The following is a 27,149-nucleotide window of genomic DNA, read 5'->3' on the forward strand; positions in this document are numbered from 1 at the left end:
AGTCTTGTGGATGATATGGAAAGAAAAGTGCGCAAGAAGTTACGAAGTTGATGGTGCGTGAAAGAGAAAGGCCCCTAATGGCTTTGACCGCGCATTATCAACAGCGTACAGTCAAACCGTTTCGTCGTAAACCGTGTGGGAACGCGACCTTAGCGCGTTCCCTTTCTTTCGGCTTCGCCGCACTGCTTGCTCCCCGGAAACTTGCTTGGCGAGATGTCGGCGAGGGGGATCTACCTCCTCGCCGAATGAGTGTCTTGTGGCCGGTGAGAGCGCGCGGGATGCAAGAGGCGGAGGTTGGAGCTCGGGAAACGAGGCGAGAGGACGCGCCTAGCGACCTCCTTCCTTCGACTCGAGTTCGAGGATCGGGCAAAGAGGAGGGCGACAATGGCTGCCATCGACGTCCAATCGAGGCAAACGCGAGAGCGCTGAGGCGCCCCGAAGATGACTGTTGTCGCGGTGAGTCGAACCTCTCGATTCCCTGAAATTGCCCGGGCGAGGAACTAGGTCCTCGCCGTCAACCAGCTAGCCTGCATGCTCTTTGTATGTTTATTAATAAGTAATAAATGTAAATGAGCGAAAACACATGTCGCTTCCTTTGTTCCGATGAGCCACGGCCTGCCGCGGCTGGCGCGGTACAGCGCGCAGCCGCGGGGTGGGAGATAGCTTGCTAGCTGGGCGAAACGAGAAGACGAAGACGGATTAGTCTCTCGTCGCCGGTTTTGCTATTACATGGGGAATGTAACCCGACCTACTTTTACCACATGCTGCGACGCCCACAACCGGTAGCCGTTAATTCCTTTTTTGGTTCATTTCCGGTTCAGGTTCAGCGGGATCAACAAAATACCGGTTCGGGTTCGGGTTCAGTTGCGGGAAAAATACTGGTTCGGTTCCGGTTTTCGGTTCGGTTCGGTTCGGTTCCGGTTCTGTTCCAGTTCGACACCCTGCCTGCAGGTGGGTAAGTCAACCCAGAGATATAATACAGCGAAGATGTTTACTGCTGTGGTTAAGTGGATTTTTTTGTTGTGTCCCTCAACAGATCTGCCTGTGCAAAAAACTCTGCTCCCGAATTTGCACAAAAGCGCGAGACGTTCCGTAGCGCGGGGCGTTCGTGTGCGCGTCTGTCTGTCTGTCTGTCTGTCTGTCTGTCTGTCTGTCTGTCTGTCTGTCTGTCTGTCTGTCTGTCTGTCTGTCTGTCTGTCTGTCTGTCTGTCTGTCTGTCTGTTTAACTCGACAAGTTGCGTTCTCCATTTTCATTTTCACTTCTCTTCTGTCGTCGAGATGAGGAGGCCGCATACAGTTCAACGTAGGGGACGTAGAAGACGTGGACGTAGAAAATGCCTAACGACGCGGGACCTGTATACTCTCTGCTTAAGGGTGCCGTGTCCCGATTGTCCACCACAAACGAATACGTCTACCCCCCGGTTCCGGACCATCCACCGAGATTGCATGACGTCAAGGAACGACAAGTTGCAGCCCCACTTGCGTCGAGAGTTCGAACTTTCGTTCAAAATTCTGTGTCACTTCATCTTCACTGCATGGTCATCCACCTTCGCACAGTGGAATGGCTCATTATTTTGTATCGCGAAGCGGATACGCGTGGTTTCAGCGCTGTTTCCCCATTGCTACTGCTGTTCGCCTTTTTCGGTTGGCTCGGCGGCTGGTCCGTAACGCATATTGCGATTGCAGCGTCGCATGATGGCTCAAAGGAGAGTGGCACTGTGCGTGCTGTTAACTTTGCTTTCTAGGATACCGCGCGACGTATGCACGTCTTGGCCGTTATTTGGGATGCGTGATGCTCGTGTAACCAAACGATTGTACATGCAGCCACGTTTGAGGTCTTGGCGTTTACGCGTGGTCAGTGGCGCCCGTGTATAGCAGTATTTGAATCCTGTCCGCATCACTTTTCTAGAGCCTATATGCTCGGGAGGAGCGGCGTCCCTGGGAGTATTGAGGATGAATGAGAAAACGTTGCAGCGGGAAATTTTGAGTACGGCTGTGCTGTCGTTTGGTGTGTCTGATTCCTATCCATTTCGGTGAGCAGAGTAACATAGTCTCGTACTGTAACTGTCTGTCAGCTGGACTGTTAACGAGGGGGACTCTTTGGACTGCGAGAAGGGCTTTCAATAACTCATCAACGATGCTGTGGAAGCAGACTGAAGTGATACGACAATTCTTGCAGACTCCCAACCTGTGTGCCGCTCATATATCGCGGTAAGAATCTCTGAGGCCGCACTCTCTATCGCCGACCCATGACCCGTCAAGAGGAAGATGCTATGTCTGGACGTCATCTCCGTGTAAATCTCGCAGCCCACGAGTATCCGTGAGGACCATGAGAGAGTCGTACTAGTCACTAGCATCCACTAAAGTATTACACTTCCCTAAAAAGCTACCATCCGTAAACAACGCCAAAGGAACAAGAGACTAACACCTTCCTCGCGAACCACAAGGCTCCATGCCAAGCAACCCACGATTTACACCCCATGTGCAAGTATTGCGGCCTATACCTGCCACTTTATACCACGTGGTATACGGGCCTGACAACAGAATAAATCGACTTCCCTAGCCCGGACTGGCAGCTTTACGGCTGACTGAACGCGCGAAGACAGCGGCAAAACCTAAGAGAGTCCTGGACTGAGGACCAGGGCAAACGCTAATATACTGTTTCTATGATGCCCCTCCTGTTTCTCCTCTGCGGAAAATCTCCCCACTGGACGTGGTGGTCGGCGAGGTCACGCTCGGACGCACACCACCACTTTTGTACGTATACTATAGAGAGAAGCGCAAACGCACTCTTTTTTACTACGTCTTTACTTTACGGGCTATGCTAAAACAATAACCATGGTGGCAACAAGTCAATGAGTTCACTGTATTGGGCACCAGAGCATCAATATTGTGCGGGAACGACAGGAACCAGTTAGCGTACTTATTGTACGCATTAAACAAATATTCATAAAAGCTGTAGCTGCCTAGCCTTTAGCCGACCCAAGGTAGCCTACGCCTCCGTGCCGAAATCGCCACCCGCTGCGGCTGTGAGCTGCATAGTGGCGGAAGGCGTTTTGGTGTACGAACCCTGTGGATGCTTCGATGTCGAGTCAGATCAGAATATTTTTGTTGTGGGGACATTACTTGCACTTGGGGCCAGATGCATGAGAATGGCAGACATGCGCCGCACACTACATACCTGCCGATCATGCGATCATCGCGGAAGAAGGCAATGTTTGGGCGGTGCACGTTGTCGTAGGGCCCGAAGTGGCAATTTGACGAACCAAGCCATTCGTGGAAGCCATGGTTGAGGGGAAGGTACCGTTCTTGATGGCCCAAGTGCCTATACGCAGAACGCGGGGAGACGAGAAAAAGGCAAAAAGAAGGGGCGTATGAGAAGATGTAGACTTACGTCTCGTTAGAGCGTTCTGATAGATAAAGTATATCAGTGCAATCAGTATATCAGTGCAATCGTATACACAACCTGCTAAAGGGAGCAGACAACTTTTAGATCTCATTCTTCAAAACAGTCGAGTTTTCAGTGGTGTTCAACTTATTCTGATTCAGCTTTTTTGCGGCGTGATCGCTCACAACGATTTTCTTTTAAAAGCACTGTCGTTTCCTGAAGGGCATCGGCGGGGAAGTTCCGGTCTTTCTTGTCCCTCGATCCGTCCGAAGAGAAAATAAATAAATTAGTCTCTGTCACGAGGGGAAGACGGGCACACTACCGGCTTAGATTATACCTGGTAGATCTACCGGGCTTAAGTTTTGCACAAATTTCGCATACTTTACGGGAAGATGGAAAGAAGGAAGCGAGTTTAAGCGAAGGTGCGATGTCGTGCCAGACAAGGCGAGGGCGTCTGAGCGTCGGAAAACGTAAGGAAAGGGCGGTCGGGCCGCTCTTCGCACAGTGGTCTCCAGTGAAGCAGCGACAGAATACGTGGTTATTTCTTTAAATTTTGTCGCAGCTCCTCCGAGATTAGTTTTTGGCAGACTAGTGACAAGGCTGGTAAATGTTATCTGTCCAATGTCACAGTCAGCAGGTCTGTTCATCGAGCATATGATTTTATTGCAGCCGGCATGCGGCAAACGCTGTCACGTAAAGTGGCTGTCCGACGACATGAGCAGCCTCAAGGCACCATCGAGCGAGTATAGAGGAAACAGATCGTCTTATGCCCGCTAAGCTGCCGGCCAGCTAGATCACCCTTTTAGGTCCCCCTCGCAGTAACATTGATTTACACTTGCCGTACTGATACCAGCAAGGCGGTGTCCACACGATGGCCGCCACAAGCTAGCTTCCCTCCTTATCTATCTAGTCGGTATTGCACCAAAACACCCTGCTGGCTGATGACGCGTCCATCCCCTTTACGTTTGTCGCAGGCACGCGTCTTTAACCGTTCACAGGCTAGACTTCAGCTTTCAGGAAGGTTTTCTACGATAGCTCAACGGGCACAGTGCTCCTCTTTGATGATTGATTACTCAAAATTGATTAGTCTAGCACAAATCTTCTCACCTTAGTGCAGCATCGGTCAAATGTGGTCGTATGCAAGATTACCTTTTTACTATGTGGCCCTATACTGGGTTCTTGAGATATTAAGTGCGAATGCACTTCTTACGCTACCCTGAGTCACGTTTCTGCCGCCGTCCGTCTTCAGCCGCAGGTGTTATCGCGCGCGCGCCTCCTCGCCCTTAGCAACGGCGCGGAGCGGAGGGGAGAGCGTGCGTAGCAACGGCGCCATGACGTAGTACGCCACGTGACGTCGCGCGCTCTCGCCTCCTCTCCCCTTCGCTCGCCTGCCGTTTTCGCGCCCTCGCCTCCGTCTCCCCTTCGCTCGCCTGCCGTTTGCGCGTTCTCGCCTCCCTCTCCCCCTTCGCTCGCCTGCCGTTGGGCGTTCTCGCCTCCTCTCCCCTTTCACTCGCCTGCCATTGCGCGCTCTCGCTTTCTCTCCCGCTTCGTTCACCTGCCGTCGCGCTGCGCGAGGGTTTAAAGGCGAGGCTGTCGCGGCCCGAACGTGATCACGCGGGGGTGTTAATGTAACTAACGGGCAAATGCCACCAAATTTCAACAAACTCCCCCTCATAGCATCACCCGTGCATTCGCACTTCCTCATGCTCCCCTTCGGGGAAATGTGGGGGAATTTTTTTTGTTCGAAACTGCTGCGCCTTCCTTGCAATCCGTCTGCACGGCCGAGCGCGTAAAACGAAAATATGCGCCCAGAGCTATTCTGAGATCCCAGACTGCCAATGAGAACATCTATAACCTCGCGCGACTCTGTCATTGGGACACGTGCTTCCTCTGCTGAAGCTGCTCGGGCTGCATGAGCTCTCGTCTGTTCTACCCAGGCAACACCCTTTTCCCTGCTAACACAACCCCTATCAGTGACAAAAGTCAGTTGTCGTGCAATGGTGCGCACTTTGGCGCTACTCCCAGCCGGGTGAGTTATAGTCAGCGCAGTTCGTACGCATGTAGTATTTCTTGTCGTACTTTCTTTTTGACTATGTTTAAAATGTTCATCTACCGGACAAAGAGCAAAATTTGTCAACTGGGCTTTTGTAGCTCATTGTCCTTCCTGATTTTGCCCGCACTTCCGAATTATGCCCGCAGGCAACGCAGAACTCTGCAAAAGGAATTAGGATGATCTGTTAAGGTCTGTTATAGGGCGTAAGCACTAATATGCCCCTTTGCCCAACTTACGATACGAGGAACAACGCTCTCAACGTCACGCGAGCCACATACGTAGGGCCCTAAAACACGCAGCCTCCGTGATCACCTTCGTTGCCGCGCTGTTGCTGATCGCGGAGGCTGTGCACATACACTCGCACAAACACCCGCGATTCGAGCCACGCGTCAGACCTCCGCCGTGCTCCACCACTGCGCAGGCGCAGCACGAGCTGACGTAACACGTCATCCTTCTTCTTCGCTGTACCATCGTTCGTTCTCCCCTGCTCGGCGTTCGCCTCACCGAGGCTTCGGTCAACGTGTGACACAGATTTTTACGACTTGGGCCTCCTAGCCTTACGCATAAAGATGTCATCTCGGGGTAATGCCCGTGCCCCAGTTTTTCTCTGCTGCAACCACTGTCGTGCGTGGTCTAGATCGTTCATGGGAGGGGATAAAATTATGGCAATGGTTTTTGTTAAGTTTTGGTACTTTTTTCGCCATGTATACAACACCGCCACCTCGCGGGAAAATACATTAATGCCTCCTCGCCTTCACAACCCAGTCTCCTTGGCGGATAGCGCACCATTTTCCGACGATCTTGTTCCGGTAGCCGGTCCCAGCCAGGAGCTCGGGAATAAGGAGTTCCTCGTCCGGGATGCCGCCCATGATCTCCTGGGGCGTGTACGCTGCGCATGCAACCGTTGCAATCCTCTATGATCATCAACCATTGTGGCCGCTGGGAGCGCGAACGACAGCCTGCTTTACCGTTTCGTGAGTGGTTATTGGAGGTGTAGAAGCCGTTCCTGATGGGGAGGCGCCCTGTCAGCAGCGCCGCTCGGGCTGGGAAGGAAAAAAAGCGCGCACGTCGTGTGTCAGCGTTGCACTGCTCGTACAAGTGAATGCGTTCCTTAGTATTCGCAACTCCAAATTCGGAGTGTAGTCTGCCAACAATATGCAAAAAAGCATGGCCAGCACAAGCAGATTTGCAGCCATGGAGGAAAAAAAGCTTAGGAGCCCTGACGTCACATATAGCCGGAAACGCCATTTTAGGCGGTGCCCTTTTTTTCGTGTATTTGGCGCGCACTCGACACTTCCTCCGCCTCTGCTCGCAGTCGCAGCTGCTTCGTCCGCGCTTGCCGACCATTGGATACCGGATGGGCCGTGCCGTGAAGTAGCGCCCCGGTGGTCCGGCCTTCGCCACCGTTTCTAGTGACCTCCAGGCAGGCACGTACCCAGGATTTTTTTTCGTGGGGGGGGGGGCAACCCAAGGTAACTTTTCTATGCAAATTAGGGGAGAGGTCGAGGGTACCCGCCGTTACTAGTACAAACACGATGAACGCCCAGCGTTTACTATAAAGGCGCGTCAACCTGCATAGAGAAATGAAATTAAGTGTATCCGCCCTTGTGATGGAGGCGAAAAGCGAAAACACTCGTATGTTCGAGATTTCTGCGCGCTTTAAAGATCCCTACACGAAGTTTGCAAAATTAAAAAAAGAAAACGGCAGTAATTAAAATATTTACAGGAATAAATACGTGTACTGCACAGTAACTATACATTCCCTCTGCTAACGTTAATGCATATTTCCGGAGCATCCCACACATTATATGCAATCGAAGTCTGCAGAAACGGAAGTACATGTAGCGGCGCACGTTAAAGATCCCCAGGTGGTCAAAATTAATCCGGAGCCCTCCACTACGGCGCGCCTCATCGCCTGCGTTGCGTCGGCGCGTTAAACCCTACAATCAATCAATCAAGTACATGTAGGCACTCGAGAGTTCAGATCTCCGTGGCAAACCTCTTGCGCTTCCATATTTTTCTCCAAACAGAACCTGTGGCTACTAGTTATGAAGGAAGGAAACAAAATGCTAGGTAAATCGGAGATGTCATACGCCTAATTCCGTGTGTTATTACCCTAAACACCCTCAGAGTTCGACGTTTAACGGTCTGCCATTCACCAATGATTCAGGCCTCGGAAATTGCAGTATCGAGACGCACTGGACTGCAGTAAATGTAGATAAAAAACGGTGGCAAGCGCCAGCGCGTCAGCGCTTACCTGTGGCAGTTTTGTAAAGAACCTTGTTATATCCACGGATGCGTCTTGTCGCCGCTTCCTCGGCGTCGCAGCGTGGCTTGTCCTGCAAGGCGGGAATGAGCTTCTCCTCTGTCCACTGGTTCGGCCCGTTGGTGAAGTAAACTCGTTGCTCTCTGCCGACACCTTGACGATACTCCGACATCGCGAGACTAAGCTATCTTATGTACCCGGGGTTTTATAACCTCTCTAATACAAAGACACAGTGCGCAGTCCAATTTTCAAGCCGAAATCTCTCTCGGCCAAAAGTCTGGTTCCGTCGAGATGTCCGGCCCGGGTTCATTTTCACCGATCACCCGCTGCACACCCGCCTCTCTCATGTTGACCATTGGCCACCTTGACTCCGTGCCCTTCCCCGCTGAAGCCCGGTGTTCTCGAGGTCTGTTCATAGGAATGCAGCTCGGGGTCCATAATCCCGCCAGTAAAGTTTCGTTCGTTGTTGAGGTGGGTGGTGTCGTCATGGAGGATGGTGAAGGACCTGATGATGAGACTAAGCAAGTAGATGATGAAGAAAAAGTCTATTTACACTTATTTACAGGAGACGACGAAGCATTAACATAAGATAAGACAAGACAATGAAAACTGGATTACAATTAAAAGGTGCCGCAGCGCACAAAAAGGGTATCGCGACATGATCGCTGATGGGGGCCAAAAAGGGTGCCGAACCGCCGCGCGGTTGGCGAGAAATTCGTCGGGCTCTGGCGCCCAGAAACTGCCACGAGAGCAAGTCTTGATGCGACCGCTCTTGGCCGCAGCTCCGGACAAACTCAGCAAAATTGCGCATGCAGTCGCAAGCGAAGCAGCCTCCACACAGCAACACACGTACCAATTAGGGTTTTGACCCTTGCTCCCCCCTGTCCGCCGCCCCAGAAAGTCGGGAGGAAACGAGTCTTCCCAAAAGCCGCGTAGAAGGTCGCCGGAAAGGCCGTCACAAAGGGCTGCCACTCCGCCGACGGATGGGGGGATACGGCAAAGCGACGAGAAGGGAAGAGGGTCATTGCCCCGACGGGGTCCACCGGTACTAGTGTACCGGTACTGGCATCACTAGACTGCCGTTGTGAATAGCAGCCATTAACCACAATGGCTGTCAATCAGCAGTGCTGCTGTCACTGCCTTTAATTATCCAAAGGAATGCCGCCGGTGTCTCTTGCTGCCGTACTACTGCGATGCGCGCCTTCACTTTGTCACCCTGCCGTCGCCGGGCTTGGTAGCGTTCTTGCGCTTCCTTTTTGAGCGATTCTTCTTGTCCAGACGGACGCGCCGACTGTGGAACAGGGCTTTTGTACTCCCACGGTAGCTTTCCCTGAGCGGACGTAATGTTAGAGGCGCTGGGCGACGGGGTCAAACATCCCCTCGCGCCACTCCACTCGTCGCCATCCGGTTCCAAGTCCTTGTGTCGTCTTGGCTTGTTCGGCGGACGCTGCACACGTGCGCGAGCCGGACGTTGGAAGGCATTGCGTAGAGAAACCCTACAGCGGGTTTCTCTGCGGCAAGCAGACTTCTTACCCTTCTTACCGACAAACGCAAAAGCAGCATTTCCACGAAAACTAGTGAAAAACGCGCTGTGAGTTCGGCTCAGGGGAGGAAACGGTTGAACCACAAACACCAGGCATGGGCGACAGTATCCGCGGACACCACGGCGCGCTAGGATGGAGGAATTTGTTGAATGTTTAAGGAGAAAAATTTTCTTCCCCACCAAAACATATGCGACCCGAGCCGCTGAAACCGCCACCCTGGCGAAACAAGCGATAAGTACTGCCGTCGAGAGAACGGAAGCACCGATTGCAGACGGACAGGGTAAAGGGGGTGCAGCGAATTGCAAGTGGCAGGCCGGGAGCAGAGCACGAAGCCAGTGCACAGCGCTACTGGCTTCCGCGTAAACGGAGCAAACAAACCTCGCCTGTTTGTTTTTTTAAATCCCACGTTGACCACCAAATGAGGCGTCTTTTTTCGAAATGAACCTAATCCACAAACCAAAACTAAGTCAGATAAAACTGCACTGCCAAGAAAATCCCGGCAACTTTCCCCTAAAAAAATGTGGCAAATAAATAGTTGAGACAATTCCCTGCAAACGTGCACGCAGATCTTACTTCGTGTGGAAAATGAGCCACACCCTGCTGTGGCACGGATCAAAATGAGCCAAATTCATTTGCCCAATGGGATTTCGCGTTTGGTGAGACGTTTCGGGCTGTTTTGTGCGTTTTTGCATCAATTTTTTTTTTGCTTTTGAGAGCTGGCTTATCATGAGTTCAGATAGGAATGAGGAGATCGGCAAATGATCTGCCGCCACACGTCTACGATAACGTGAACGGAAGTGAACGAAATGAAACTGAGAGGTGTGATACTATCATTTTATCACGTCTCCCTCGTCCTTACGGAGTAAATCTGGTTATTATTATTGTTATTACTCCCATATTTCCTATTTACGTACCTAACAAATTAGCTTCCCCTTACAAGCCATGGCAACCAACGGAAGCTGATATGAGCAGGCTTCTTGTGAAGCGTTTTAGAAATTTATGGCAAGGCAATGAAGAGCTTCATGAGTGTTTTCAGGCGTGCCCAAAAAAGTACCCTACGGAGCCATTCGAAAAGAGCTGCTAATGCTGCCAAGAGGACTCACCGGCTCTTCATGTATAGTTTTACTGTTCTTTAAGCCCTTATGCATGTTTATTGGCTTTTTTGTTTAAAACGCTATGTACCGTTCTTGAAAGTCGATTCCAATAAAGTTTTGATAAGAATGCCGCCCCAACTTGTAAGTTTCAACTGAGTACGAGCCAAATCTGAACTTATCCTAATATTGCTCAAATTCTCCGCATAATTCTTAATTACTTGTCGCTATAGATTTCCCCTAGCTGACATGTGAAACATGTCATTTAATAGTTTTGACAGCACTGCATTTAGGTCCGGTTCCAAGCTTTCGTTTTTTCCCCTTAGGTGGATATGGCTCATTTCGAAAAAAAAAGCCTCAAATAGCTATCAAGCCCAGGATTCATATGGCAGCGCTTTAGAATGTGTGCGAGGGGAGAGGAGAGGTGGCGCGGGGAAGGGGGGTATGGCCCAAAAAAATTCGGGGGGGAAGGGGGGGGGGGCGGGCCACCCGGGCCCCCCCTCTGGGTACGTCCCTAACTCTAGGAGAGGGTAAAAAAGCTACCTGACTTCCACACTTCTCCCAACTCGCCGGTAGCTATCGGTATACAGTGAAGCGGAGCCTCTCCTGAGCTTTTTTTTCTCCATGTTTGTGGCGTAACTACACTTGCTCCAGGACCTAGCTTCGTTGCAGCGACTACTCACGGTTTTCATCGAGGCAGATTGCAGTACGATAGCGCTCTCAGTCTCGATGAAACACCGAATCATCTGGAGTGGCTTCAAGGACCGCGTCAATGACAACGCCGAAGTCGTTTCATGGTATTTTGATCAATATGAAAAGCTTCTCCAATAAGCCTGAGGTTGTGGAAGAGACGGCGCTTGGGCAAGAGTGCGCTCTGAAAAGGGGAATCACGTTTGCACAGCGTTCATGCAGTGCTGTAGCGAAGTTTATGCTTGCTTTGACAGTGCCCTACAAATAAAAACGGGCTGCAAAGACACTTCGCTGCGTACGATTCAACGATGAATCAAATAGCAAACTGCTTGAAACAAACAGACTTGGAGGAACAGAACAAATGAGGCGGTCATTTTTCTTGCGTTGTTCCCCCTTTCTGTTTTTACTTGTGCGCGTTGCGACGCTACCGCGTGTTCATATTTGCTCAACTGCACCGCTATGTGCTGGGTACAACTCCATAAAATTGCATTTGAAATAATCACTTACAAAAAACAAACATGGTGCTAATATTTTATTACAGCGTAGCTGTTATATGCTAACTCCCCCGTTCTTTTTTGCGTCCTCAGGGCGAGAAAAGCCTCTTCCCCTCTCTCTTCGGCACACCCTCTCCCTCGGCTACCTGTTCGCCTCCGGCGCTTCATGTTTACATACAAGATGGCGTATATTGCACCCTGAAAAATGTCTTCAGAGCAATGCATTTCTGTTTAGAAGTGGAGCCGACCTTAAAACAGATCGGTGTTTTTGGCAGTTGAGCGGGTGCAATATTGGGCGAGTTGGTACTCAAGCTGAGGCACACAGGACGAGCGCTGACTTCCAACTGAACTTTTATTACGGAAACGTGTTATATTTATAAACACTCATACACACACTTACGATGAAAACAGTCGACCCGATAAGTAATTGTTAGCAACTCTGCCAAAAACACGAGATGCAAAACAAAACCTGAAGTGATAACCCGGCCCCCACCCTCCCCCTGGTAATAATTTTGGGTTTTGTTCTGCATCTCGGGTCCTGGGGCGTTCCTACCTCCTGGTAGGAACGCCCCAGGGGGTTTGGCGGTAGTCCTCTAACACCAGAGAGTGAAGTCGTGTGGTCAGAAAATTATGAATGTAGTTGTACAGTCGGGAGCTATAGGCGTAAGTATCGGGATTTACCCAAGAATGGCAGAGTGAGAAATCGTCGTCATATGCATCGAAAAGGTCGTCGTCTTCTTCGCGGTGAGTGGTGGATGCAAAGTCATTCTCAGCATGGTAGTCTTTCACCAGCTCTTCGTCATCGACTCGAGGCAGCGGTGGTGGGATCTGCAAGTCGTCTCGGGAAGGATTGGCACACTCGTAGCCGTGTCTCCAATTATAATGGCTTATAGAGAATGCGGAGGCCGCGGTTATCTCTCCCAAGCAGGGTGTCTTTTCAACTGTAGCATTAGCGCTGGAGTATTTTTTACGTGCGTGGTAGCGCTTGACAACAGCGCTGGCGCTGGAGTTTTTTTTTTTTTTTTTTTTTGCTAAAGCCACTGCGTGAGCCAGGGACTTGGCGGTCGCCGCGAGGCACGCGCTCAAGATCACTTGCCATTTTCTCACCCATCGAGGATTTTGCCAGGAAGCGTAACGTTTATTGACCAACAATTAAAAAAACGGTTGGTGGCCTCTTCCGTTCAGGAGGCCGCGCTGAGGAGGCCGCGCGCCGCCGCTGCTCGTGTAGCCCGCTGGTTCACTCTGAGCTGCTGCTGCAAATCCAAGCTGGTCAACGCGCATTCCCACTGCTACAGGGTAGGGGAAGGGAGAAGGACAGGGTTTTGAGGACACATGAAGACGAGATGGGCAGTGGTGACTGGAACTTGACAGTCCGGGAAGTTATACTCGCAGTCACGGTGAGGGGAAGATGTGGGAGCGGATGGTGGAGTTGTAGTATGTGCCAGTTTGTAGTCGGCGCCGGATTCGTGATTCTTTGACGGAAAGGGTAGGCTGGGGCGGGGGATACTTTCGGTGTTGGTGAAGCAGTGGGGGAAGGGGATGGAGAGTGGCCGTCGTAGAGGCCGAGCAGCCTGGCCCTGTAGGAAACGCCCGGAAGGGAAGCTCGCGGGCCGCAACACGTGCTGTTTCATTCCCAGGGAGTGAGGCATGTCCCGGGGTCCATAGGAAGGTGATTGTAGGTAGGTCGGGAATGGCTTTGAGGATCTTGAGCGCTGGTGGGGTAATGTCGGCAGGCTTGTTGAGAGTCGGTGATTGTGGTTAGGTGGGTGTGTGGGTGGCCGCCACGAGGGCAATGGCGATGTCTTCAGCAGCGGTTGAAGAGAGATGAAAGAAGGTAGCTGTATTGGGAACGGTGCCCTCGTTGTACAGTCGGTAAAACGCTTGTCTATAACAGCGATTTCAACTTTAACTAACTACTACCGAAAACTGCCGAAACATACTCGTTCCAGACATGTCGGAGGCAAAAGCGAAGGGCTAAGACTTCAGAATTCCGCAGTCGTTTTATTCAAATCCCGCTCCGTCGGGGCAGAATAGGGCTGAGAGTACGAAAGCTGTGTTATAGACAAGCCTTTTACCGGCTGTACATGGCTGCTAGGGTCGAGCGGGGGAATGGTGGGGTTTGGGCGATGTCGGTATAGCGAGCACCCGAGGCTGAGGAGTACTTCCATTGAAGGAGTTGCACTCTGGCTTTGCGTCGGCCGGGGTTGTACAGGGGATGCATGTGACGTGGAATTGGTGTCATCTTGATATTGGTCCGGATGTGGGAAGAGAGGGTGGTGAAGCTTGTTTTGGGGGTTGGGCGTGGGGCTGCCTAATGCCCTGAGGACCGCTCGGCCGGTAGGAGTGAGGGTAGGCGTGCCAATTGTGCCAAGGGTAGGCGTGCCAAGGGTGCCAAGGCGTACCAAGGGTTGGCGTCCGTTGTGCTTCTAGGAGTTCGGAGAGGATGTTATGCCGCCCCAGTTGAGGAAATTTCTGTGTGGCGGTGAAACCTGGACGGCCTAGAGCGATCTTGTAAGCGCGACGAATGAGTGCATCCAGCTTGCTCTGTTCTGAGACAGACGTAGGGGGTGCCGCATATGAGGCGACTGAGTAGTAGGGCGTGGATGATGCGGCAGTTGTCCTGTTCCCTCAGGCCGTGTTTGTGGGTGCAGATTCGCCGGATGAGGTGGACGAATAGCGATATTGTGCCCTGCAGTTGGGGGAGAAGTGCTGCTCCAGACCCGTCCGTGTGAAAACGTATGCGTGGCGGAGATTCGGTATATCGCGAAAAGTTGTTTAGGTAGTTCTAAGAGGACGAGATTGAGTAGCAAGGGGGAAATGGCCGACCCTTGGTGAGTCCCTTTGGCTGGTGTGTTGAAAGTGGGGGATTTGTGTGGTTCAAGGCGAATAGTTGCCGTTTGATCAGTGAGAAATGCGCGCACGTAGTCGAAGGTTTGAGGACCGCATTGCGTGTAAAGGAGCCCTTGTAATATGGCGTCGTGCGTCACGATGTCATACGCGCCCTGGACGTTAAGGGTGAGGATGGTGCTAGGGTGAGCCTTGCTAAGATTGTCGATAATTTGCTCATTGGGGTGAATGAGCACGTCTGGAGTAGACAGGTGATTTCTGAAGTCAAACATAGTATGGGGAAAGAGATGCTTAGTTTCGAGGTAGGAAGTAAGCCAAGAATGCACCATGTGTTCGAAAGGTTTTCCCAAGCACGATTTTAAGAGAAATGGGTGGCAAATTGGTGGGGGTAACAGGCTTGAGCGGTTTGGGAATTATGGTGATGTCTGCGTGACGCCATTGAGGGGGCAGGGTGCTTGCTTGCCAGTGGTGGTTGAAGAGGGTGAGAAGTGTGAGAGTAGCTGGTGGCAGGGGGGGGGGGGGGGTGCCTGAATGGATGATAGAACAGGTGATCTCTGATCGAATGTATAGGAGTTCTCGAGGAGGCAGGTCACTGTTATGCATGAGTCTATTAATTTGGTGGTTGGCGGCCGTTCGAGTAGGTTTTTCGCCGATTAGTTTCCGGAGGATATGCCAAGTGCGCTTGGTGCTTGAGGGTACCTCATAGCCCGTCACAAAAGGAGTGCCCGTTTTGAGTGTTTGAGCGTACTGGGTCGCCTGTAGAGTGATTGCCGCAACACATTTTTTGAGGGTGTCGTTCCCACCGTTTGACTAACCCTCGGCGGGCTGCCAAGAGATGGAGCAAATGGGCGTTGGTGGCAGGATTCTTGTTGGTTTTTGACAGTTTTTTTTTTTTGCTAAAGCCACTGCGCGTGCCGAGGACGCTCGGCGGTTGCCGCGAGGCACGCGCTCACGAACGATCGGTGTCTTTTTGTATTTTCTCTTGCAACGACAAATTTACGGCCAGTAACAGCAGCTCCGCTGTTAAAACCGCAACCCGCCGTGCTGCTGTCTCGAAGCCCCGTTCAGTTTACTATTTTCTCAGTTGGCGAGAAAGGCATGTTGTGTTCGTTTGAAAGCTATGCGAATGGAAGACGAGCTGTTAAGTTGAAGTACCTGAATTAATTAATGAAGACCGCCGGCCACTCAGTTATTGTTGCGTGTTCCTTGTGTAGCTTCCTTGGGTAGCCGCGGGAACGCTTTTAGCCTTTCATCGTTTTTCTGGGAAAGCCAGGATGTCGTGTGCTTATGCGCACAACGGGCGCAAAGGCGCATCTTTGTTGTCTTGCGGGCAGTCGGACCGATAATCTGTATGGGAGTATTGAAAGCGTCTTTGTGTTTTTCCCAGCGAGTACATCGAGGGGCCTGAGAGGCACCGAAAGTAACTGTCCCTTCAGGCGGAGGTTAATCTTGTGACGCCGGCGGAATTCCCCTAGGCGGTTGCCGCATTACAGCGTGTGAGGCACGGGTGCGTTCTGATCAGTACAGTTTCGCTAGCTGCGCGGTCATTCTAGGGTTCACCAAGTATCAATGGGGATGACGTGGCTGTGTGTCTGTAGATGTATAGTGCGCAAAACTATAGTGCGCAGGTTAAATTAGCTACGCGTTCTAGGTGTGTGGCCGCTGTATCTGGGATGTGTCAGTGGGTTGACGGTAAGGCTCTGTAAGTCGAGCGACCTGTTGATAAAGAAAGGAATTGCCGTCGGCGTGCGTTGTTGGACAAAATACTTTAGAGGGGCCGCTCAAGGGTCGATGGTCGGCGCTCAGAGTTTGCTTCTAGCTCGTTTTTATCTGTGTTGTACTCGTCTTGATGGATGCCCCTGAGTTTCCGAGTGAGAGTGTGGGTCACGTGATTATTTTGTACAAACCTAGGATTTGTTGTTGTGGCCAATCAGTGACCTAGTGTGCGTCAGTTCGCAGACCCTCCTCGCTCTCTGTTGGGGCACGCTCTTGGAGGCGTGGTTTTTGTGCAGTAAAACTGAGGTGTTTGGTGTTTTGAAAAAAGAGCGGCAGACGCGAAGCTAGAGATGCAACGCTAGATTGAGCGCTAAAGATGAGAAGCTGTCGAGATTGGACGACCGAGCGAGGGCAGATGTCGGGATGCCCTCGCGAGTCAGATGGCGGAATCGTATGTTCGAAATTTAACCAAATGTCATCTTCAGCAGATTAAAACGATCGAGTTAACCCCAGCACTTCAAGAGTCCTGGAGTGCTTCATCGCTGGACCGAGTATGCTACCGTAGCGGGCTGGACAGAACCAGTTGGTACACTGGTCTGCACTCGTAACGTGCCGGTTTGATGTCGTATGTTTTGTCGCCGTGCCGATCTGTCACTATGCTGTGTTTTTGCTGTTTTGTCACTGTGCTATTTTGTTTTGGCGCCTGCTGTTCTGACTCATCCTGTTCTGTCGCGCGCTGTTCTGTCGCTGTTCCCGCTTAAATTTTTTTGCAACAGCTACATTTTTGCAACGTGTTCGAGATAGTTGTGTGGTATATATATCTTTATAGCTCTAGAGAGTACGGGTCCAGCAACACTCCTTCCCAACCTTTTCTCCGCCCGTTTACGTTGTGAACAGTACGTGATAAGGGCCTTGGAACTGCTGTTCGAAAAATACAGGGCCCACACCCATCTATACACGGATGGGTCTGTGACAGCTAGCTCATCGGCTATAGGAATCTGGTTCCCGTCCTCCTGTACCGCCTTCAGCGCAACGCTTAGCCACAGGACGACATCCATGGTCACCGAACTTGCCGCTCTGCGGGCTGCTTTCGCCTACATCATCGAGCAACCAGCACGTCAGTGGGAAATCTTCACGGATTCTCGGGCGGCCCTTCAGTGCTTAAAATCGTACCCGAAAGAACAGCTTGTTTTAGACATCCATGCATTGCACTTACAAGCTCTAAATGCACACCATCATGTAGAGCTTCAGTGGATTCCTGCCCACTGCGGTATAACTGGAAACGTCAAGGCGGACACTGCGGCATCGATAGCGCATGATCTGCACGGGCCAGTGATACCGATACCGTTCTCCAGAAAAGATGCTTCTGCCCTTGCGTCCAAGGCTGCCTGGAGATTTCAGCGATCCATGTGGGCTGTTGCGCCGCATAATTACGCGCCGCTTCACTCCATAGACCCGCACGGGACCTTTAGGATGCCTGAAGGACTCTCCAAGCATGACGAAGCGGTTATTCACCGTGTGCGGCTAAATGTCGCTTACACCAATTACTTTCGATTCAAGACGAAACAGGCCGCTTCCCCCTTGTGCACTCTTTGTGACGTGCGCGAGGACTTGAACCACGTGCTATGTGAGTGTACGCGGTATAGAGCCGCCAGAACGTCCCTTTTAGTGTCCTTGGGTCTTCCGCTGTCTAGAGGCCTAACTCTCAGTGACGTGCTAGGCCCTTGGACGAACTCTAAACGAGCATCTCGAGCGACAAAAGCTCTACTGTCTTTCCTGCGAAGCACAGGACTTGATCAGACTTTTTAAACAGGACTCTCTTAATGAGCGCGTCATCTTCATCACAGTCATTATCATCATCTCTTCATCGATTTCATTTTTTTTATACATCTGGTGTAGCAAGCTAGGCGCCTTGGCCAGGCTAACCTCACCAGTATCATTAAAGACTATCTCTCTCTCTCTCTCTCTCTCTCTCTCTCTCTCTCTCTCTCTCTCTCTCTCTCTCTCTCTCTCTCTCTCTCTCTCTCTCTCTCTCTCTCTCTCTCTCTCTCTCTCTGCATGTGTTCTCATTTTTTAAGGTCGGAAAGCCAAACCACTATAGCTTGCGCACTGTATTTTTAATTTTTATTTCGGTACAGGACGCCAAGCAAACACTTCATAGGCCAGCGCCAATTCCTTCTTTCCTTCCTCCCTCCCTCCCTCCCTCCCTCCCTCCCTCCCTCCCTCCCTCCCTCCCTTCTTCCTTCCTTCCTTCCTTCCTTCCTTCCTTCCTTCCTTCATTCCTTCCTTCCTTCCTTAATTCATTATTTCATTCATTCATTCAGCTTTATATGTGCGTGTCCACCAGCAACGCGGGGTCTTTTGTGGACGGTACGATATTACACGTCGTGTCAGTGCAAGGTACTAAACAGTCGAATAGCTTAACCCGCTTTTCCAAGCTGGCATGCATATATGCCAAAACATCATAACGCCCCAAAGCAACCTCCTTGCTACACTGTTCATTTTTAATGCGATAGAACCTATTTTAGTCACCCCAAAGTTTCACGATTGAAACTCCGTACAAATAACACGCGATGTGTAAATGGAAATGCAGCCCATAAGGGGGCCGCATTTCGGCGAACATGGGGACGAGGCTACACACTTCTCTGGGTCATGTGTCTGACAGCACCCACATAGGTCAGCCTTATGTCCATGTTTCATCACTGCTGCCATGGAGGGTACGGAGGAAGTGGAACGTGGAAGAGTGTCGGTACGAGTAGTGCCATCCCCATACTCCCACTCCGATCTCGGTTTGTCCGTAATCCAACCACGTCAACGCCCCCCCCCCCCTTCCCCTCCGCTTCTCCCCCAGTTTTTGTTTACGACTCCCCCACAGAACGCTGGAGGGTCATAGGTTGAGGGGTGGGCAACAGGAGATTGAGGAACCGTTTCACCCCCGCACTCCACCCTTTGTCCTGCCCAACACCGAACTCATCGGCCTGCTTCCCTCACCCGGATGATGACCACGGTTTGTAGGTGGACAGAAACAAGGATTACTCTCCTTCCTACACACTCTGTTCCACCGTGACGTGAAATAGGCCATCTGGGTCCCACCCATTTTGTTGTTGCCGCCCTGGATAGCATACGGAAGGTGAAACAAGTACTCCAGGTCCCTAGTTTCCTCTCGGTTTCACTCTGCATTTTGTCCCTACGCTGTGTTGTCAGCACCTGTTACGCAGAATTCATTTCCTACACTGTCATGTGCTTCTTATTCCGCAACAGCTGATACCCTTCACCGTGCCTGTGAATCGTGTCGCATTTGCACTACTTTGGGGTGAATGCGACAATCTTTTTTAAGGCATTTGAAAAGCATGCTAGTAAAAATCATCGTGAAAATAACATTGAAACGAATTACGACATTACCACTTACATGGTGAGCAGAGGGGGTTGGCGGTGTAGAAGTCCATGAGGATCATCCCTTCGGCCGCCATACGATCCAGGTTCGGAGTTTCCTTCGCCGGGTTACCGAAGATGCCAAGGTCTCCCCAGCCCATCTAAGCGCGCGCAGAAATCAATGGGAGGTCGGCACATCATGCTTTGCTGAGGCATCCTGCTAATGAGGCTTGTTTTGAGGGCGAGTGCGACTTGCCCCGACCGATCGACTCATTCGTGGCCTCAGCAAACCCTACATCTCGTTCGCTTCACCTTCCGACGTTACATGCGCTTGAGGCATCAGGAACTGATTCAATCGCCAGCGTTATCTGAGTGCAATTTATCTTTGGCTACGTACTGTTAGTATTAATTAGGCAGCATAGCTAACCGACTCACGCGTCCCATTTTTATCGCTGGAATACTTTACACCTGGCCTGCAAGCTGAAAAAAATATCAACTCACGTCATCCATGAGCATTATAATGAAGTTGGGCTTCGAAGAAGCGTCGATCTTGGAAAGCGCAATTTCTGAGAACAGTGCTGCGAAAAACAAAAACTGGGCCAGCATTTTGCTCGTGTCTGCTTGCAAAAAACACTCTGCTCTGCGACTACAAATTCACACGCGCACGCTACCGCATCTCAGAAAGCAAGAGTGCCTCTTTTCTGAACGGCTTTCGCAAAGAGAAGCTACGAAATAGGCACTCGACAGGCTGCGAGTCCTTATCTTGCAGCTGCGCAAGCTTGACTTCCAATCTCTGGCATCCCCGTTTACTGTAGATCGATTGCGCAGCACGCTCTTCTCACCTGGCACCTGGAGAGGTAACAGACGGAGTAGGGGCACATGGTGAGTGAGAAAAACATGGCCACTGTTGAGTAACGCCGCATCTCACGTGTTTTATTAAGCAACCGAAACACCCGGTGGCAAAGATCACGTTGCGAGTAATTAGAACAGCCAGGGGCAGCGATAGGGACTCGAGGGCGGCACGGGCAGACAGCGACCGATCTGTTGGCACCCGGGAGGAGCCCATTCCTGGAAGGGGCGAGAGGGATGGAGAAGAAGAAGAAGAGCAACAACCTAAGAGGTCTCCACTCACGCCGTTCTTCTCGTACCCACCATGGCAGCGTTGTCGCACCAGTTCAGCTGCGGCTTCCCAGGTACCAAGTTGCGCCTGTGCTCCCTGTAGATGGCGAATATGGGCCCGATATTATCAATGTACTCCTGGTCATGATGGCTGCAAAGCAAGAAATTGAGGCTGAATTCACTTTCGATGATTGTCTTTAAAAGCAAAGCATTTTGTGCCTTGGGAAAGTTGGTGTGCGTGAGCAATTTATTATAATAAACGAGATGCCTTCGGGAAGAGGGGTGAGAGACAGAAGGGGAAGGTCGCAATTCGCACCAAGAAAACAAATCCAGTCTTGGGGTCCTATTCACAAGATGCGTGCAGTTTAGTCAGTCATGAGGCACCGAAAATTTACACTTCACGCTGTAGGCATTGAGGGTGGATAGATATATGGTCAGTCTGGGGAAGTCGGTTCGCTACACCGATTTGTGAAGACTGTGTGTGCGTGCGTGTGTGCGCGCGTGTGTGTGTGCGTGTGCGCGCGACAGACAGACAGACAGATGGAAAGTATTTCGCAATTTATAAAAAAAATAGTGAGCATTTCTGGAAAGGAGTAGAAAATTTTCAATATGAGGGAAACTCTGTAGAGCACTCTACAATTTTTGCGCATTTAATAATCTGAGGCCGCTGCTCTTTGAGTTACACCTGGGGTTAATCTCTCTAAAACCTGGTAAAACCACAATATCGAGACAAAGCTTGCTTTTTCCTCGTAAAAAAAACTAAGAGCTCAAGACGTTTTTAGTTACTGGTCGTGAAAACATTGAAATGTTGAAGACATTGTTAATGGCCAAAACATCCTCACTACGTGATGCTGATGGGGCGCTCCGGCAGTCGTTGCTGTTTAGTAACTGAAAACGAACAGCAAATGACGACTTATGCTCAACCTACTATTCAAAGTGGACCAACAAATCAGAAAAAAATAGCATGCACGAGAAAGAAAGTCAGCAACAGTGAGCATCGTACACGCAAATTGGTGACAGCGTCTTGAAAAAGCTGCAACGAGCTGCAGCACGGCCACACGCGTGATCAACTCGCGGCACTTGAACTCGGCGCAAATCTGTGCACGACAGCAAGCACGTACGGGATGGGGTACTTCTCTCCGGGGTCTCGACCTAGATGGAAAAGCACCGGTTGCTCTGTGTAGTTCATCTGCTTGTGGCTGGTCACACCGTCCACCTGCTGTCCCGGGCAGAAGTCAAGGCCCTGAAAGAAGGAGCCTCGCTGTCTCGGCAGGCTTGTCGCTTGCATTCGGCTTCTCTGGGGGCAAACGCTGCGTCCTACGTAACCTGACGCATGCGATAGCCCTCGAATGACGTCAACCCCCTCCCCTTTCGTGAGCAGCTGCAAACCTAATGTTTACCAGAACACAGGGGGCGCGCGCGGGGGGGGGGCTTATCATCAACCATGCGGTTTCGATGCTTGTTTTCTGTTGTTTTTGTACACAAATAGTAGTGAGCTCTACGCTACACTCCTGATTAGCCTGCGCATGCGCTCGGCGTCTTGGGCGAGAACTGCTTGGGAGAACTGCCGAAACAGTCTGAGGGAAAGGGCGAATAGAAGTGCGCACTTTTATTATCGATTTCTAAGCAATCATATGACTTCCTCGGCCGCTGAATAAACGCATACAAGGCTATAGACGGCCGGACTTTAACTTGCTAGCTGCAAATTAATGGAACTTCGACATTCACTTGAAGTTGTGCTTCACGATTACAAAGCAGCGCTGCACAGCTTTTCTTCACAGCCGTAGGGCTCCATTTGAGGGTGGATGCCAAATTTCTTACTTCACCTGGGGGATTTCTTATGAAAGAGGTCTGTCGTACCCCTTCGAAGTCCTCCCAGAACTCTGTCCAGCACCAAAAGTGCGCCTTGTAGAAGCCGCTGCGAATCGCCATCAGCTCGTTGCCTCTGTAGTGGAAAATCGGCCTGCGCAGAACAAAGCAACGCCCAAAGGACGCAACACTGCGCGTCAAGAAGCAGCACGATGCACAACAGAACTAATATCGCAAAATTTTAGCTTTTTAAGCATAACGTTTAAGAGCCCGAAAAGAGTGAGTGAGTGAGTGAGCGCGCGAGCGGGCGAGCGAATAGGTGAGTGGGTGGTGTATGGGTGTGAGTGATAGTGAGTGAGGTGTGAGTGAGGGTGTGAGTGAGTGAGTGAGTGAGTGAGGGTGTGAGTGATAGTGAGTGAGTGAGTGAGTGAGTGAGGGTGTGAGTGATAGTGAGTGAGTGAGTGAGTGAGTGAGTGAGTGAGTGAGTGAGGTGAGCGAGTGAGGTGAGCGAGCGACCAACCGACCGACAGATGAAACGAGAGGGAATGCAAGGTAGTGAATATATGATTCATCCAGCTTCGGTGAGAACTTGACTGAACCAAAAAGTAAGGCATTATTGATCAGGGCACCAAATAATGAGATACAAACCAAGCAAGTACCAGAGGATTGGTTCCAGGGCAGTATGAATGTAGTATATATAAAGGCAATGGCAAGAAAGTCCTATTGACTCATACATTGATTGATTGATTGATTGATTGTAGGGTTTAACGCGCCGACGCAACGCAGGCGATGAGGCGCGCCGTAGTGGAGGGCTCCGGATTAATTTTGACCACCTGGGGATCTTTATCGTGCGCCGAAATCTCGTACACACGGGCGTTTTTGCTTTTCGCCTCCATCAGAAAAGCGGCCACCACGGCCGGGAATCGAACCCGCGACCTTGTGCTCAGCAGCGCAACGCCTTAGCCACTGAGCCACCGCGGCGGGTAATTGACTCATACAGACCAATTGCTGTAACCTAAGTGGTGTACAGATTCGTATTGGAAGTTATGATGAATAAACATGCCGCAAGCACCCTCTTCAGCAGGAGTAACAAAACGATAGCACAAGTAAGAATATAATTGCCTCGGACAGGTTTTTGGTGCTGATCTCAACCACGAGAAAGAAATCCGGCGCAGAATAGCTATGGCCTGCGGTGAAAAATAGGTTCCTTCTGTCTCCCGGAAAGAATATACAACCAATGCGTTCTGCCGGTGATGACAAATGGAGCGGAAACTTGGCGCCTTACTAAACAACTAAAAAGCGAACTTAGGCCGGCTCTACGGGCCATGGAAAAAACGATAGGAGTGACGCTAACGTATAGGAAACGAGCTTCCTCGATCCGGGAACAAACTAAAGTGGAATCATAGCTCAGATAAAGAAAAAGAAATGGACTTGGGCTGGCCATGTAGTGAGACGAAACGACAACAGGTGGACCACGAGGGTAACAGAGTGGAGACTGAGAGGAAGGACTAGAAGAAGGGGAAGGCCAGTGACTGGATGGATGGGTGAAATAGGGAAATGCGGAGGCAGGGAATGGAATCCAGCAGCGCAGGTCAGGAGCGGCTGGAGGTCACTGGTAGAGGCCTTCGTCCTGCAGTGGGCTTAAATACCCTGCTGCTGTTGCTGTTTGATGATGATGATGATGATGTTCATACTGCAAGCAATAAAATAAAAACTCAAACGCGGATTGACGAACATCAGATCCTCGAGGAACTGAACGATGGATTTAAACAAGACAGGCACTACGATGCAACTCGTTCAGGCTAAAGCATTGCATTGAAATTTCGTAGGCTGAGGGTAGACCATTAAGAAACGGTTCTTGGACGTTAACGGGGTATATGGCAGTGTAAACAGCGAGATGCTGCGGACTGTGCTGACACTTGAGGGCTCAGATGACGAAGTACTACAGTTCTTTAGGGCAAACGATATAACCAAACTGCGAGAGAAAAAAGTTTAATTAATAAAACACACAGAGAGCGATCCGAGATAGAGTGCGTAGACAAAATTCGCAAAGTAATTGACCCATTCAAACTGTATCAGATGCAGTCCCAACAAACTTACACGAGCTCTCACAAGAGTTGGTATACGGTGTGCTGCAGTCCGAAAAAGAAACTCAATACCTTCATCCACCAAGCCTACAAACTCGCTATAGGCCTACTCCCCTCAACATCCACGGGCAAGTTGTTCCAACTCGGAGTACACAATACCTTTGAAGAATTCCACGAAGCTCCCCGACACTCGAAAACAACCCGCCTCAAGCTCACACCCGCCGGACGAGACATCCTTACAGGCCTCGAATATCCAGTACCGCCCAAAGAGGACCAGCCACAACGTGTCCCCCTCCACATTCGCCAACACATTCGTGTAGCCCCCATACCACGAAATATGCAACCCATTACAACAAAGCACACCGCAAAGTACGTATCGATGTGTTACTAAGAAGCACGCAGGAGACCCCACGACGCGCTACACTGACGCCGCACGCTACGCCCGCACTCCAACCCACGCAGTCACGCTGATGGACCGCCCAACTCACAGCCGCCACGATATGCACTACCTCTACAAACGCCGCTGAGGAAATTGTCATCGCCCTAGCAGCCACAACAAACAGCGAAGACGTCAGAGTCATCACGGACTCGCAAGCTTCATGCCGCGACTACCAGCTCGACCGCATATCACTTTTCGCCCTCAAGATCCTCGAGACCATTCCGCAGCTTCCCGACATCTATATAGTTTGGACCCCTGGACACCCGTCCCTCGACGGAAATAAGGCGGCACACGCCGCTGTCCGAGTACACACCCTCCGAGCCTTCTCCGAAGAGAGTCAAGACCAGTAGACCCTAGAGTCACTAGTAGACCCCACACCCACTCAATCGCTACGCGAACACCCTCTCGCACTTCAGACGCGGGCGCCAACGATTCATCCCACCCCACTCCCTTTCCCGAGCCGAAGCGACCACACTGCGCCCGCTCCGCACCAACTCCTTTGTCGGCAATGAACGAGCACGGAAGAGCTTTCCACTTCGAATGCTCTTGAAGAATGATCCCCACCCGTTGCCTCGGATGTGTTTTAGAAGTGTGTAGGCCGCCCGAGGCTGGTAAAGCTAGGGATAGTCCAAGGTTCGACCGAAGTCCGTCTGGCTAGGTTGTGAGTTCATACCAAAGTTGCGGTCAACTCGTTATAAAACTAGCTACCACCTGTCCGTGGTCGGCTCCCTCCCGGGCAGCAGGACGCTGTGCAGCAGGCTGCTGCCGTCCAGGATGAGCTCGGGAGGCAGGGTCACGCCCGCCAGCTCGGCCAAGGTGGGAAGCAGGTCCATGTGGGAAGCCGGCTGCCGGCTCACCTGCAGGGCGACGACAATAATGTACAGCCATTTCCACTGGCTTCTCACTGCGAGTGTCTGAAAATCCAGCCGAAAGGAAGGAAATTCGTGTTTTGCGGTGCTCCATAGCGGATCCCATAACAGCTATATATATATGGGCCTCATCGATTCACATTGTTCGGGCAGCCAGCTGGTTGCCAGACCAAAAACCTGGCAGTTGTTCCTGCAGCAGGGGTGGAACAGGGTCCATGGGTTTGGGAGCAGTCCTGGGAGCAGGCAAAAAGTGCCTTTTGTAGCAGGCTTGGAGCAGCCAGAAAGGCATTTTCGGAGCAGACAGAGTTGCCTTTTGGAGGAGACGTGGCACCATTTCACAGCATTATGGTGCCTCCCTAATCTCCGTACAGGCCGCTGTGCAAGTCCCCTGCCAAGTACTTAATCTCTCTACTATTCTCAGGCGTTTTAGGATGCACTAGAACCTAATTTAAACCAGGAACGCAGTTCTTGTACTATATCTGGAGGTTTACAAAATGCGGAGTCATCTACCCTCGGCACCAGCGTCTACGTTGCATTATTACCGTTCGAAGGCCAAACCTCAGGCGGAGAGGCAAAAGGGATCAGATAACAGGCCTTGATTCGGGTCCACCAAACAGCAGTGTTTATGCGACCCCACGGCGGCATCCCGTAAAACAAAGTGTTTGATCGCATTTTTTTCTATCGAACAGCGGTTTCAGCAGTTTCAGTGCGTGCAAAGCTGAACATAGCTTTTTCTTCACCCGTCAGCGGGATGCACGAGTCTACGAACTTACGCCGCAGACAACGTACCTAACCAGAGCGTGTCAGAAGGCCCTATTTATATTAGACCATCCTCCACTAAGCAAAGCCAACCGCAAAGTTGAATTGAATTGAATTTAATTTAAGTTTATTTGTTATTTTCTGAATGCAGAAAAACGGGGGTGAGGGAGAGGCAAAAGGCAACCAGCATCCCTCCGTTTAGCAGGAAGTTCATGTATGTATTTATTGTTCTTTAGAAAAGGAAGATCAGTTCATTTCAAGTTTCAAATTAAATTCCATTTCAAGTTTAGAGGCGAAAATGAGTAGATACCTCAAAACAAAAGTGAAACACTCCATAAGGCGGAGCATGATGTCGCAAAATAAGATAGAGGAAAATACATCTCTAGTTTCCAACTCTTGCTACAGCATAGCCACAATATAAAAAGCACCGTGTCACTCTGTTCCTCACGTAAAAAAAACAAGAAAGCGACTGTACCACCACAAAAATAACTGGAAAAGCTCTACGCAAGTAATGAAAACCTTTGCAAACAGCGCTGGAAAGCTACACTTTTTGCTGAACTTCACAAACGGTACTAGCTATTTTGCACTTCCTTCAGCGTCTATGCA

General features: G+C 50.9%; 2 protein-coding genes across 6 annotated transcripts in view; both read right to left on the reverse strand.

Moving 5' to 3' along the window:
• Nucleotides 1-20,261, reverse strand: part of LOC144154864 (N-acetylgalactosamine-6-sulfatase-like) — a 67,517-nt gene extending 47,256 nt beyond the window's left edge. For all 3 annotated transcript variants that reach the window (XM_077685941.1, XM_077685942.1, XM_077685940.1), the window contains exons 1-5: nucleotides 19,963-20,261; nucleotides 19,499-19,622; nucleotides 6,410-6,484; nucleotides 6,228-6,330; nucleotides 3,182-3,325 (exon numbers count right to left, since the gene is read on the reverse strand). In XM_077685941.1, the coding sequence (XP_077542067.1) occupies nucleotides 3,182-3,325; nucleotides 6,228-6,330; nucleotides 6,410-6,484; nucleotides 19,499-19,622; nucleotides 19,963-20,067 (551 nt within the window). In that variant the 5' untranslated portion in view covers nucleotides 20,068-20,261. The remainder of the gene's footprint in view (nucleotides 1-3,181; nucleotides 3,326-6,227; nucleotides 6,331-6,409; nucleotides 6,485-19,498; nucleotides 19,623-19,962) is intronic.
• A 96-nt stretch (nucleotides 20,262-20,357) lies between these two features.
• The window catches only part of LOC144154863 (N-acetylgalactosamine-6-sulfatase-like), a 48,328-nt gene continuing 41,536 nt past the window's right edge, over nucleotides 20,358-27,149 (reverse strand). For 2 of the 3 annotated variants that reach the window (XM_077685936.1, XM_077685938.1), the window contains 5 exons: nucleotides 25,627-25,772; nucleotides 22,441-22,543; nucleotides 21,702-21,823; nucleotides 20,614-20,731; nucleotides 20,358-20,529 (listed from right to left, as the gene is read on the reverse strand). In XM_077685936.1, coding sequence (XP_077542062.1) covers nucleotides 20,443-20,529; nucleotides 20,614-20,731; nucleotides 21,702-21,823; nucleotides 22,441-22,543; nucleotides 25,627-25,772 — 576 coding nt within the window. In that variant the 3' untranslated portion in view covers nucleotides 20,358-20,442. The remainder of the gene's footprint in view (nucleotides 20,530-20,613; nucleotides 20,732-21,701; nucleotides 21,824-22,440; nucleotides 22,544-25,626; nucleotides 25,773-27,149) is intronic. The other variant, XM_077685937.1, reaches the window with a different exon arrangement.

Source organism: Haemaphysalis longicornis, unplaced genomic scaffold, assembly GCF_048455015.1.
Source record: "Haemaphysalis longicornis isolate Haplotype H1 unplaced genomic scaffold, Haemaphysalis longicornis Haplotype H1 scaffold_1, whole genome shotgun sequence".
Taxonomy (NCBI): Eukaryota; Metazoa; Arthropoda; class Arachnida; order Ixodida; family Ixodidae; genus Haemaphysalis; species Haemaphysalis longicornis.